This window comes from Phalacrocorax carbo, chromosome 16 (genome assembly GCF_963921805.1).
Source record: "Phalacrocorax carbo chromosome 16, bPhaCar2.1, whole genome shotgun sequence".
NCBI lineage: Eukaryota > Metazoa > Chordata > Aves > Suliformes > Phalacrocoracidae > Phalacrocorax > Phalacrocorax carbo.
The window spans coordinates 13,542,456-13,557,013 of NC_087528.1; the positions used below are offsets into that span (position 1 = coordinate 13,542,456).

Consider the following 14,558-nt stretch of genomic DNA (forward strand, 5'->3'; position numbering starts at 1 on the left):
AAAGCAGGCCTGCAGATCTCTGAGTGTCTGGGCAGTGCACAGAACCCCTTGGGGCTGCAGGCTGGCACAACCCTCAGTCTACATCTCCCCCAGCAGGACAGACTCAAAAGCACGTGCACTGTCCGTGGGCACTGCACTGGCTGCCCAGGAGATGGGGGAGCAGGGTAAGGAGAGAGGGGCAGCCTGTCTGGGTGTGCTGCTCCTGGCACGGCAGGAGGGGGAGGAAGGCAGCACCCAAGGCCGTTTGCCCAGAGGGGTCAATCCGCAGGGCAAGGTCAACGCAAACTGCTCATGTCATGGCCCCAAGCCCTAAAGTCACTGGCAGCAGGCATTAGGGGCACAAAGGGTGACAGTTACTGAGGAAGGCATGAGCATCCTATGCTGCTGTGACTCAAAGTCAAGGAAGGGAGTATGTGAGATGGTGCCATGAGTGGCATGACCTGGTCATACCCAAAGGTCCTCAGGCACCGCTCCTGGCCAGCTGCTGCCCCAGAGGGAGTCAGGAGAAGAGTCCATCCAGCCTGGCCCGTGTCCCAGGGATGCAGGGCTCAGGCTCCCCCAGTGACAGGCTCAGCACTCAGCTCCAGGCTCCAAGGACCAGAGAGCTTCATGTCCCTTGTCCTTTCTCCCGCTTCTCTTCACCAGAGGTGAAGCGTTGGGTTCATGTGCTCTTATCTTTAGCCTGAAGAGCACTCGGAAGCAGCAATGAGATGCAGGTATTGTATCATCCAGGAAACTCATGCCTTTTCCTGAGAAGTCATGCATGAGGTTAAGTGTCCGGCCATTGTGGATCTGCAGCGATTTACCACAGGAGAAGGTCAGTCTGTATAGATTGTGGCTGCAGCACCCCTTCCCTGACCAGATTGACAGGAGCTGATCTCAGGAGACCCTGGATCTATGTGTGAGCCAAAGTCCTTGGGAAAGAGATACAGCCAAGCCCCATCTGGGCCTTTAAGGGTGGGCAAGCATGTCTAAGGAGAAGCAAATTCAGTTCTCATCCATGCTACATTGCTCTCTGAGCAGAAAGCAGGGAGGCTTGCAAACCAAGTGTCTGCTCCAGAGGATCTCCAGTGTCTTACAAGGAAGTACCCAAAGGCTACCATGGTAGTCCAGCTTTATTCATTTAATACTTATAAGCAGAGAGAGAGGGAACATGGCCTGTACCGTGTATAGCCTTGCGATTTATGTGTTGGCAGCAGTGGTTGATGGGAGATGTGCTCTGAGGCTCAAAAGTGTGCTTAAGCTTTGTAAATACAATCAGTTCAGGCTGAAGTGAGTGAACAATGTGGAATGTTTTGAGGCCAAATTTGACTTCAGAAAAAAACACCATTGAGCCAGTGGTACTTGAGTGTGTTGTGAAAGCACGCGTCTCCAGGGTCGCAGCGTGACCTCCTGGCTCAGACAGTAAGGACCCCAGTACACTCACTGCAAATTAAAACATTGCATATGCTCTGAGTGCAAAAAGATTGTACACAGTGCCTGTAAGAAGCCTTCCTGAAAGTCTCTTGCCTCTGCTGGTGGTCTTGCAGCTTCGGCACTGGATGTCTGGCTCACGCTCTCTATTTTTCAAAAACATTAATAATCATAATCCATATAAAACTGTCATATTGGTTCAACATGTACGTCACCAAAGCCCTGACTAATTTATCAAAGATTTAGTGTTCAGTTGAACAAAGTCTCATTTTTGTAAGCAGATGCAGTTTGCTGGATTGTCCTGTCATCACCCACTGTTTCCACTGGAAAGATGCATCATATCAGCAACTTCTAAAAGTTAAAAAAATGTACATTGTAAAATAGTAATGTAAACACTTATTGCATGTTCCACGTTAGCCATGAATTAAATAGAGAGCTTAGGGGATAATGCTGCTTGTGCCAAAGGGGGTCTGCAGCCCAACAGCCACCAGTGGGTGGTTGTGCAGCAGGTCAGTTCCCATCGCAGTGGTGATGGTGAGTTGCATAGTAGTTGCGCCACTAGAAATGAGACAATGAGCCACTCAAGGGAGCTAAAAATGCTCCATCAGAGGTGGAAACTGAGACTATCAGTTCAAAGATGTGGCCTGTCTGGATGCCTGCAGGGCTGTTTCCATGTGTAGTGGCAGCATGTCAGACTTTGTTGGAATGGATGAGATGGGGAAAGGGCTGCAAAGGCAAGTGGAGAAGGCAGAGGCGGGACATGTGCAGTGGAAGGGGAGGTCTGGTGTGGGGCTTTGCTCAGGTAAGGACTGAGTTTGGATCAAGCGTGGTTCTGCATTTTGTTTCAGAGCCCAGGCAGCAGGGTTGGGAATGGACAGCGTCTGTCCCTGGTGATGCACGTGGGGACAATTTTATGTTCCACCTGCAAAGTGACACAGGTATCCTTGGGACCTCCTCTCTGGCCAGTGTGCCCACCCCATGGGCACCCTACATGCAATCTCTCCCAGCAATGAAACAGAGTGTAAAGCAAGACAGATAGGTGCAGTATCTGACCTGCTTCCAGTGGGATGCGGCCATGGGAGGACAATTAGGGCAGGTGGGGGCAGCCAGTGAGATGGATGGGGATGAGAAAGCAGATGGCGAAATCCTGCTGGTGCAGGGTAGGAATAGGGTGTGAGGCAGCCTTGGCACATGTAGCATGGAGGAGATGGTATCGTATACAATGCACTATTCTTACTTCCTTATACAGTAAATTGGTAACTTTTTTGTATTAAATCAGATTTTATCACTGAATCCATCTTGCACTTTTCTATTCTTGTTCTCCACAAATGACCTTTTTTAGCTCTCCTTAGCTCTTTCCTGATGGGACTCATTAGGAGCTGGTGCTGATTCTTACAGGCATTCACTTTCACTTAGCATCTGGAGATTTTTCTTGGACAATGCTTTGCTGAAACGGTCCTTGCAGATTTCTTCTGCTGTGCTTAGTACCAGCAGCTCCTCCTGGGTCATGTGCTGCATCCCACAAATACATTTGGCGTGAGCTGAGTCCTTCCCCTCCCTGCTTCTGGTGAGATACAGGTGTCATCAGAGGAAGTACCTCCTTGACCAGAGGTTTTGTAGAAGCACAACCTGAACTTGTAAAATATCCTGGGAATTATCCTGAGTTATTTTGACCATAAACCTCACATAAACCTCAGAGTAGAACAATGTGGTAAACAAACAAACCACTCCTCTCATCCTTCAAACCCTCTAAAAAAATTTCACCTAACCTGGTCCAGTTCTTCATAAAGGGTTTAACTCTACCATGTGTGCTAACTTTGATATCAAAGGATAGTTTTTGGGTACTCTTAGTAGTGTAAAAGCTAGCTGGCGTTTGCTGTTCATCGTTTGCTATCTGTATCATGCAATTAGCAGCCTATTTTGTGTCATGTGGAATTACTTCTGCCACCCAGTTTGCTCAGCAAACCAGAGCCTTGTAAAAAGGAAGATTGTTCTCGTTTGTAGATCTGTATTTCTAACAGTTGTGGGGCTCTCTCATGTAGGTAGTCTATGACCGTGTTTCTTCATAACACCCCTGGCTTTCTGCACATATTCTGTGCTTACGGGTGGAAATTCTTCCAGAAAAACAGTCAAGGATGCAGACCCAGGTAAAGAGAATCGAGAAGGCAAGAGGGAAACCTGAAGTCTTCCCCTGCAATATTTCTAACACAGAAGAACAGATGGAGTAATTAATTGTCTGTGGTCTGACTGTTGCACAAATGCCCATCTTTGTTTACTGTTCCAAGGGTTGGTTGGGGACTTCATCCTTACCTGCCTCTCGTCTCTTCCAGAGGTCACCTTGGTGTCTGTTTCTCTACCTGATTATCCAAAGTGGAGCAGCCAAAATCTGGACCAGTCCCTTCAGGCACGGTGATGAATGGTGTGATCAAACAGGATTGCTCAGACCACAAAAATGCACCAAGTGGAAATGAAGAAGAAAAGGCACCCAAAGAAAAGGCTGCCAGCGAAGTGAGAGATGGCACCAAGCTCCAGCCACCACCCTTTGCGGAGCGGAAGAACGGTAAGTTCCCCGCCCAGCGGTGTCCGGAGAGGGGAAGAGAGACTGGATAAGTGCAGGTTTAACGTCTCTCACACGTGCTGGGTTTGCGGCTCTTCATTATTTTTGTGTGTGGTGCTTTTGAGGGTGTTTCTGATGGCAACATTTTAAAATGTAATAGAAGTGGATCCTCAACTCAGTATTTCTGGGTAAGCTTTAAATGCTGTTGTCAGAATTGAGGCAGTTGCCGTGTTCTTTGCGATCCTAGTGTTTGGTATAGTTTTGGCTGAAATGTGGCATTTCAAGATCTTAGGAAGAGACTGGTGTTCTGACCATAGTAATGGGATTTGTTGGGCAATTAGGGTGATCTGAACTTGATCTGTGGAGAAGAAACAGAGAGGGTATTTTGTTTGCAAAGGCACTGATAGACCTGCTCTGCTCTCACAGAGCACTGGATGCTTCAGACAACCTTGTCTTCAGCAAAATTGCTTCAGAGCAATGTAACGGAGAGCAGAATTTGGCCCAGGCCACTGCAAGGGTCATTTGTGTTTCCTTGGTCATGGGTCCAGAAACTAGTCTTGTTGGCAGATATTGATTCGAGTTTCAGTGGAGATCTGTTGGTAGAAAGCTGATGGACAGAAACCCCCACAATTCAGCCTGAAAAAGCATGCTCAAGCTAAGGAGTTATTGCCACTTCTTTCAGGCAACTGTATGATATGTGGAATGAAGAAAATTCCTTTTGTGCACTCTAAGGCTTTCAACACTAAGTCCTCAAAATATCATGTAATGTGAAAGTGCAGCTCGAAAGCACTATTTTTGCTGTGTGTCTTTGATTGTTTGCATTATTGTACAGGACCCAATTTTTCTCAATCACTATAAATCAGAAATAATCCAAATGATGTCATCATGGCAACGTACTGGTGTCAGACTGGAGTAACACAGTAGTGAACCAGGCCCAGCGTCTGCCCATAGTCAAAGTCACACCAGCGAGGGCATTTCTTTTCTACAGTCCCAGGTATCAAAATATACCTAAGATAATATGATAACAGTGGGAAAGATGACATGGACTTGTAAAGGGGCAGACTGTTTGTGATGTAAAAAAAAAAATCACATTTTCTCTGTAGCTTTCACATCCTTATTCTTTGCATCCGTTTTCCCACATGGTTTTTACTATGAGAAGGCAAAGAAAGAAACACCTCCAGGTGCCCATAGGCAAAAGCTGCCTCCCAGCATGACCAGCAGCCATGCAGGTACCGACTGCACTAAGCCTGGCCGCTCCTCGAGCATCTGCCTGGCAGCTACCCTGTGTCAGGGGCTCGAGCCCCACCAGGGCTCTCAGACTGATGTCCCACCAGGACATGGCTCCACCCCTGCAGCCCTGTTACTCTGGGCTGTTTGCAGAGTCCCTAGGCAAGAAAAGCCCCCCCACAGTCTGGGCATCCCTCCAGCCCTTTGCTCTCCTTCTTTTGCTGCTTTTCCCTTTCTTTCACACATTTAGACAGCATAGGGGCTCAGCTTTTCCTGCCATCCCTGTTTGGGAGCAGCCGGCTCCCTTCATCTCACATAATCTCAGGAGCTGGCGGGCCCACCAAGTGTCACACATGTCATGTGGCACCCGGGCCTGCCTTTGATGTCATGTTCTCTGGTGTGACAGCTACCGCAGGGCTGGTAGAGCAGCCAGCAAAGAGGGAGGGGGACACCCCATGGCCCCACAGACTGCCCTCTGCAGCAGCATACAGCAGTCACCTCCTTTTGCCCTGCAGCACACTGCAGAGCCCTGAAGCAGATTTGTCCCTGCCAAGGGCAGAGCCTCCCTGGCCCACTCAGTGCCATGTGTTGGTCTGTCACAGCAGAGACCTTCTACCCCATCCCACCACCGCAGGGTGGAGGGGCAGTAGTTGGGATTGCTGGGGGAAAAAGCAAGATGTCAGTGTCTTCTCGTATCCCACCCCCATGAAGGTCAGCCATATGGGTGCATTCACCACTCCAACCCTCAACCCTCACCCCACAAATACAGGGGGGAGAGCAGCAGGAGGAAGCAGGGACCCACCATCCAAGATTATGACACTGAAGGAGGCGATGTTGGGAAATGAGTTGGGTGAAAGGGATGAAACTCCCATTTGTTTTCTTTAGGGATCTGCCAGGGCATGTAAGGAGAAGCAAGTGCAAGATGTATGATCCCCCTCCTGTTCCTGCCCTGTTGCATCCCATCTCCTGAGGCAGTAGGGTGTGCACGCCCCACCCAGGCAGGACCTGGCCCCTACCCCATGCTCTTTCCATCTGCAGGCTGGTGATCTGTGGGTGTTGGACAGACACCCATCTGTCAGTGGCACAGCTCCTCAGAGAGGACTAGCTCCTGCCTGAGTCTGAACTTTCAAACTGCTGTCTTTATTTGACTTAACTTTGATTTAATAAAAACAGTCTAGCTAGAATACTTTTAAATAGGAAAACAGTCTTTTTAACTCTAGTATTATTCAAAAATGGCTGAGGGGATTTCATTTAAATTTGTAAAAATAAATCACCTTTGAGCAAGCAGAAAGCCCATTCAGCAGGACCTGCAAAAACCCAGGGCTGGATGCATAGGTTCAGGAAAATGGAGACTGTTACCTCTACAACAAGGAGGAGTCCTGACATCTGCCTGCTCGGCTGTACCCCCAGCCCCTGGCCCTTTTCTTGCCCTGGGATGGGTGCCCTGTCCCTAATCCCACAGCCCATGGGGTTTATATGCTCAGTGACATCTTCTCCTAAGTTCTGGTCCACACAGGTCTGAACTGGGCAGAACTGTGCACTGTTGTCTTGGAAGACCCCACGGCAAACATGGCTGTGGGTCTTCCTAAAGTCACCAGTGATACTGGGTTTAGAGATAAGATCTGTCTAGACCTCCCACCCTACCCACTGTGCATGCACCTTGGCTGGGTACTGGACCCATGGGCTCTTGCACATCTGTCTTGCCAGAGAAAGGTACTTTGAGCTCAACATGCTGACTTCACCCTCTCAATCAATGCTTTAGCCAGCCTGTTTCGCCTGTCCATGTAGTGAGATTGCTGAGTTGCAAAGTCAAGGCATGGCACGTCTCAGAGTGAGGACACATGATGCTCTTCCCACACCTCTAGTCCTCCCAGAGCTGGTTGGGTTGCACATGAAGGCAGGTACAAAAAGCACTGAGATAATTCATGATGCAATGAGCACATGGGCCCCTGCAGGGCACTGGGGTCACCAGCAGCCACCTCCCGAGGATGCTGGGATGGTGGGCCTGGGGACGGTGAGGGACAGTGTCTGCACTGCACAGTGTGAACCAAAGCCCCACTGTTCAGATACCAAAAGTCATCACACTCTGACCCAGAGGTGCTTAGTATGTGCATCCTTCACAGGCTCAGTCGTCCACAGGCTCAATGCTCTGTGACCCCCATTCTGGGGTCAGAGAGGGGTCTACAGAGCAACTCCCTCCACACAGGATCTGATTGCTAGGCTAAGGAAAACAAACACAGTGTCTTCAATACCTTGTCTCTTTGTAATAAACTGAGTTCCTGACAGCATCTTAAGCATCCTTAGGATCCATAAGCTGCTTTTCCCTCCCAGGTCCATCTGAAACCCTCTCAGATGTTGATACCAACACACTGAAGCATCAATGCTCCTAGGACTTTTCTTCGGCTAGTAACAGCTTCCATCCCATCCCACCCCATTCCACCACATCCCATCATGCTGCACACCTCTACTTTATCTGGGGCAGATGTGCCATGGAAACAGCTGTACAACATTTTGCTTGTCTTCTCTGGATTGCATCAAGACTGCCCATACCCTGCTCATTCCTTATGTGAATGAAGATACTGATTTCTCTGCACACAATCCCGGCGGCAGGGAAGGCAGTGAGGATGCAGGCTCTGTGGATGACTTTGGCCACGCATCTCCCCCAGTGTCAATTTGGTCAGGTAGATTTCATAAAGAATTTCATTATAACACTTACAATCACAAGAAAAGGGGTCAGAGGACACACAGGAGTTACTTACTATCAAACAGCTCCTCAAAAACTCTCTCAGTACGTGTGCTTAATGCGCGAGGAGTTAAACATCCTCTGGTACAGTCCAGAGATAGCGAAGTCCCTGGCTCAGGGCTACTGTCCCTTGTTCCTTGCCCTAGGACTCTGAGAGTGAGATGTATTTCACTTACAGAGTTATCTAAGTATGAGACATCCTGTCTGATCTGATGAGGTTTCTCTGCCTCAGAAACTGCTCAGGATGGGCTCAGTCCCCCCTGGAGGGTCCCATTTCTCTCCAGTGACTACTGGAGTTTAGATGACCAGCTGTGACTAAGACACCCTTTAGAGAAGGGATTCATTTTACCCATTTGTCTCCACATACGTGTCTCCAGGTTTGGGTGTCAGAGCTCCCACTGCAGGTGATGGACCTAGTCCACAGGCACATGGCTGGAGGCCGTTTAGGAGAGCTGAAGAGTTCCCCTTGTACCTACTCCAGTTCAGCAGCACGTTTGCTGACTGCTCATAAAGCTTCCACATAGGTTTCCCATTGCTGATTTTGGAAAATAATGTAGTTAAACTCTTCTGTTTATTTGTGTAGTGAAATAGACCTTCTGACCACCGGCTCCTTTAGCCCCCTGCAACAAAGGGGGGGATTTTCAAGTGCCCATCTGGTTTGCGTTTAATGTAATGTGAAGAATGGTTGCACATTGTCAGGGCCCGTGTTCATAAGTAGTAGATTGTACAATGGTTTATTACACAAATGGAGCTTTTTATTGCTGGGCTTTGTTGAGCTGCCAGTTGGGATAAAAAAAGAGTAACGTGCTTCATAGTCCCTATCAAGGAAAATTAGAAAGCATTAAATTCTGCTCAAACTATCAGCCATTGGTGAGCTGGTAATCAAATCCAGAAAGGCTGGTGGGAGGTCAACACTTTCTTGCTCTTGGTGCTTCTGAATCAATAACTACTAGGAAAGTCATGTAAGTGAAACAAAAAAAAAAAAGCATGAGAGATGTCTGACCTAGAAATCGTCACAGTGCACAGGCCAGAAGAGGCAAGACACCTACAGGTTTTGGGGAGAAAACCCCATGTAGTCTCCGCTCAGTTCTTGTCATGAGCATGTGTTTTAGTTTAAAACTATATTGGAACGGTTATTAAATTACTATCTAGTCCTAAAGAAAATCTAGCCCTTGCTCCACATAGCCAGGTAAGAGGTGTATCTACAGGAAGATTTTCCAAACTACCTTTGGATCCAAATCAAATAAATATTGCAAACATTGTATTGAACCCAGGTGATACCTAATCCACAATGAAATATCAGCCTGCAGCCTTGAACTGTGCAGCCCAGCTTTAATGCCACTTAAATCAGAATGTAAGAACTAAAAGAATTCCAGGAATCCAATGATATAAACTGTATTTTTAGAGCTGTGAGTGACTTGTGAGAGTGAAACATTGCAGTGACTAAAGATAGCACAAGCAAGGTTTTCCATGATTTATCACAAGAACGTTCACAGTAAGTTAAAGTCATCGAATGTTGTGATAGCAGCACCTACATGTTGGCGTGTTTTCAAGACAAGTCATTCACAACATATTTGTCATGGAGCAAAATTTCCATAACAGAGCTCTGAGTTGCGTCTCACTTGCACAAGCACCACACACATCACTTTTCTATTAAGGCACTGAGACGTTCATTTGTTTTGTGGGATCTATTTTTTCCCTTAAGATAGGCGGGGGAACCTGCTTGCCTGTGTGTTTCATACCCCTCACAAGACACTCTCGGTCTGGCGGAGTGATCAAAGCGGTGGTCGCAGAGGACGAAGACCCTGCCTCGGACTCAGCCAGTCACGGTCCCACTCCGTTCCCTGCTGGCCATCTGGAGTTTCGTTATCATTTTAGTAGGAGTTCATTGAGTGACCCGTCATTCCTCCTTGAAGATCTGAGTTGCTTTGTGCACCAAGAGGTTGGGTAGGACCTTACTTTGCTGAGCAAAATGTCCACAGGGGTTATTTTAAGGATAAAGTCATGGCAAACATTTCCTGACACCTCATGATCAGCTTTGCTCTTGGCTCCTGGCCCTTGCTAGCTGCAGTCTGCAGGGTAAAGGAACTGGCTTGTCGAGAGGGGCTACACCGCAGGACTGTTTTCTCCCAGGTTCTAACACTGGGATGCATTCAGATAGAAATGGCCCACCCTGCAGAGAACCCATCCCACAGACACGTTGGCCTTTGCCTCCTGCAGCCACCTGCCTGGTAGCCTGAGAATTACCTCGAGCCTCTTTTTCTCGTATGTCAAGTCCCAAGTTCACCCTCCAGCACAGAAACCCCTGGGTGGCGGGGCCCTGGCCATGCTCCCCGGGTGCGGTTCCCCCCTCTGCTGGGTGGGGACATCACGTGCAGGGTGAGGATGGTGGCTGCGAGACTGGAGTCAGTTCCCCTCTCCCCATCCCTCAGCTAAACCTGCTCTCGGCCCCATGGTGTCCCTGCCCCAGCTGACTGGTCTCGACCCAAAAACAAGGCTGTGCCTGACTCTGTGTAATCACCTTCACCCCTCTCCCAGTGGCGCTGTGGGATGGGACGGGAGTCACTCCCATTTCTTCTTCAGGTATCTTTTGGGATGTTTCTAAGAACAATTTTAATCTCATTATGAGTCAAAGCTGCTGCTTCGCTTCCTTTTTCAGAAATCAAACTGAAATGGGGATAGCCATGTGTCCTGATCCTTCTTGTGGTTCCTGGTGCTTTGGACCAGGTCCTGCAACGCTTCCACAAGTGGCCCCATCCCACTGCTTATCGTGGCCTGGGTGCTGTGAAACACAGTAGTGCTGGGGAACTATTGCCTTCAATGAGTCTGTGTTTGGGGCAGGGCTGAGTGCCCCCCTGGCCAGGACCATCGCTCAGCACCAGCAGGACTGAGCCCCAGGAGACTGGGTCTCCTCACGCCACTGTCAGACCAGCCTCAGCTCTCAGTATCCAGGCTTCACCTGCTGCCCTTCCCTTGTAACCACGCCTGTGATTAAATAAACGAAGTGTGTCAGTGATTATAAGCTTTCCTCTCCCTGCTGCACTGGGGGAAGAGCACTGATGCGCAGTTTGCATTTGTGTTTCATCTTGTTTACATTTGTGGTTATTTCTGTGCTGCTTTCATGATTTGCACATTCCTGAGGCCGTTGCTCGGAGCACCTGCAGTCAGGTTCCACTCAGCAGCTCCCTCTTTTTTGTAGCTAGTTTTGAGACCTAGCTGGTCAAGGGTAAAGTTCAATCCAGGACACATGTCTTAATTCATGATCAAGCCTGGTGAATGACATGTGAATGACATCTGAACATGTGGAACTCATTTTTGAAACTATGATCTGTAGTATAAAACCTGATAGCCCTGAAATCATTAAAAAACCCCATCATCTTGTAAGAATAACACTGTATTTGCTGCGCGTGTTCTTAACCTGTGGGAATCAGTAGCACGTTAAGCTCACTGACACCAAGAAATCAGGTCGATTCTGGAAAAGATTAGGTGTTTCTGGAGGTAATGGCAATAATCACAACATCATAAAGAGCAAGCATGCCCATACCCAAGTGGAGAATCTAACAGGGAACAGTAGGGAAGGAGACCTATTGCAATAAGTGTCTAGGTAAGCCGGCCTAACAGAAAAATTGACTAAGAAATTAGGCTTAAATAGTTATTCAGAGTAATTTGTCATTAGGCTGGCTTACCTTGGGACTTGCAATCTCCAACACTTCAAGCCTTTCAGCTGGGGTGCACTGGTTCCTTCCAAAAGATCAGTTCTTATGTAAAAGGAAATTCATGCAGGAACATCTGTGAAAGTTTCTCTGGCCCTTGCTTCATACCCAGTTGCCTCAGTGCCCTCAGCTTGTGAGCAGCAAGCCCAAAGGAGCCACAGAAGGCTGTCACAGGAAACTAAAAGTACTACAGACGTCATTACAGGCAAAAGGAAGACAACCTTGCTCCACATCAGCGAGTTGTAACAGATGCCTCACTGCTGACACCGATAGCCTTTAAACCTGTGCTTTTGCAGTATTGGGAAGAGGAGAAGAGGTGATGATCTGTTACAGCTTTTAGCAGAAGATCACCAAGTTGTAAAGATCAGGAACACTGAAGAGATGATCATAAATGGTGCTTTCTGTCCTTGAACAGAACGAATATATGAACATACTGGAACAAAAGATGTTTCCAGTTAATGCACCATCTGTGTTAGATTTGTCCATTCACAAAGAGGAAACATATTTTCACTCTGAATGACTTTTTAAATTAAGAGACAACAAGGAAAGCAAGTGCGTACGTTGTATCTGCGTGTCTGTGTGCGCAAGTGTTTGTGAGTGTGGACGTGCACGTGTGCATGTGTGAACCCCACAGGCACTTTTCTCAGCGCTGTCTGACCTCTGCACAATTTGCAGGGGAACGGCACAGAAACCACACGGCACCACATAATCTTCATGACATTCTCCACGGTGCAGTGCAAGCTCTTTTTTTACCTAACTTCGTGGAAATTGTCATTAGTAGAGGCAGCCCAGGGTTAAATGCCTGGGAACCGGCCCCTGCTGTGGGAAGGACAGATGGACTCAAACCAGGGGCTCCCCATGTGGACCAGGGTCGGGTCCTGGGTGTGGGGCTTCCCTGGGCAGCTGGGGGGGTGCTGGTGCAGGGTGCCAGGCTCCTCGAGGAGCCAGGCCCACCCTCAGTGCAGAGCCAGTATCTGGGTGAATTGGGGCTGGCCTCCAGCTTTCCGCAGAGGGGGTGGGCCAGGGCTTTGCGTGCCCTTCCACTGCAGTGTTTCACTCGCTCGCAAAGCCCCGAAGAGAGGTCTGCGCGGTCAGGGTGGGGATGCTGGCTGTTCTGGGGCTGGGAGGAGGCAGTGCAGGCACCCGTGCCTGGAAAGCATGACCCATGCTGCTGCTTGGTCAGGACTTGTGCACTGACAGTGCAGCTGGAGCCACAGAGCTCATGGAGAGCTGGGGAGCAGCACAGAGACCAGTGCGCCAGACGCAGAGCCTGCTCCCATGGCGGAGCAGCAGCCAGGAAGGTCTCTGTGGGAGACCTGCTCGGAGCTGGTTATGTGGGGCTGGCTAGGGCTAGTTCCTCCCTTCCTTTGACATTCCCGTCACAATAGCTCTGTCTGCCCTCGTTCTCCCTTGTGTGCCTGGTTGCTCTGTTTGTGCAACAAGCAAGATCTCCCAGGGGAATGGACAGGCTGTGATCATAGCCCTTGTGCTCTGTTCCCATGTTTTTTGTGGATCCTGCTTTCTCAGGGCTGGTTCTGGCCAGGCTTGAAGGGGTGGCACTTTCAGAAATCCATCTCCAGACCCAGCACAGCATCGTCTTCTGGTAACATCTGGCACAATACGTTTGTGCAGATGTTTAGTGCTGTGGCTGCTTCCCTGTAGTTTGCTGGGATGGTGTTTGGAGAACAGCTCCATGGATGGGAAAAGCTGCTTCATACTAGGGTTGTGCAAACCAGCTCATATCTTTTAAAATAAGAAGAGAGGAAATTCACAGCTGTGTCTTTGTTATATATGCATTTAGGGCCAAATCAGGCCTGTTTCTGGCTGGGACGTAGAGAATGCGACAGGGAGGGGGCTGTTCCTTCTGAGGCTGCTGAGCAGCAGCAAAATCTCTCCATAGCTACTGCTGCAACCCTGAGTCTGCACACCCTTTGTTTCTCCCAGAAGGTATAGGAAATCTCTGCTGCCTCCTCCTTGTTTCCCCATCCCCCTAAATCCTGCTGGTCAGGAGCAAGCTGTGCTGGAGGCTATGAAGTGGGGACACAAGAGATCAATGTAGGTACCACTTGACTGGGCTATTCTGGACCCACGAGACTGGGGTATTTTCCTGTACTTCCCCTCCTATATTGGTGAGGTTTCAGCTTTACAAACCCTCCTTCCCGACGCAGCCTCCCACACTGTCTTATGGGCATCCTTATGAGTTCTTCTGCAGGAGGGCAATGTTTTGATGATAGCTGGGATCTGGGAAACCTCTTGGCTCCACGATGGATCGCCTCGTGCCCAATTGTGTTGTGTTTCTGGTACTTTGTTTCCCTGGATGATGTTTTTGATTTTCACAGTAGGGGATGTAAATCCCTGCAGTGAGTTCTCTTTTGAGGCTTGGTAACCAGAGTGCTGTCATACTCACCACTGATGAAGGACCAGAAATCAGAGGAAGAACCTGGAGATTTTGCAAATAAATCAGCATCAGTACCTGAGTAGCTGTTTAACACTCAGTGCACTGTTTCCACAATAACAAGGCTCCAGAGGGGGATGTGTTTTATGGTCATGGACCTTGTAGCACTGCTGGCTTTTTCATCTACTGGACTAGGGCTCATGAATCTCTCTCCAGGCTGGGTAGGGCAGCAGCTGGTTTTCTTGCCCCAGTGCTGTTTTCCTCTTGTTTTGTCTGGGTTAAGGATAACAAGCTTCCCCTGCAACAGGGAACAGCCTGTCCAGGCTGTTAGCTCCCAGGCAGCTGCTCAGGTCTGTGTTCCTCTTGCCCAACATGATGGTTCAAGGGCTTCTGGTTCAAGGGTTCAAGGGCAGCTGGGGGCATGCGTGGGAAGGTGTACTGCAAAGGGAGGGAAGGAGGAAAACTATTAAAACTCAGAGATCAAAACTGCTTCCCCCAATGGGCTTACTG

At 48.8% G+C, this 14,558-nt stretch overlaps 1 protein-coding gene across 3 annotated transcripts in view; it reads left to right on the plus strand.

Annotated features, from left to right (window-relative positions):
• The first annotated feature begins 3,783 nt into the window (after positions 1-3,783).
• Positions 3,784-14,558, plus strand: part of MYOCD (myocardin) — a 119,647-nt gene continuing 108,872 nt past the window's right edge. The window contains exon 1 of one of the 3 annotated variants that reach the window (XM_064466931.1): positions 3,784-3,973. In XM_064466931.1, the coding sequence (XP_064323001.1) occupies positions 3,826-3,973 (148 nt within the window). In that variant the 5' untranslated portion in view covers positions 3,784-3,825. The remainder of the gene's footprint in view (positions 3,974-14,558) is intronic. The other 2 variants (XM_064466934.1, XM_064466933.1) reach the window with 2 other exon arrangements.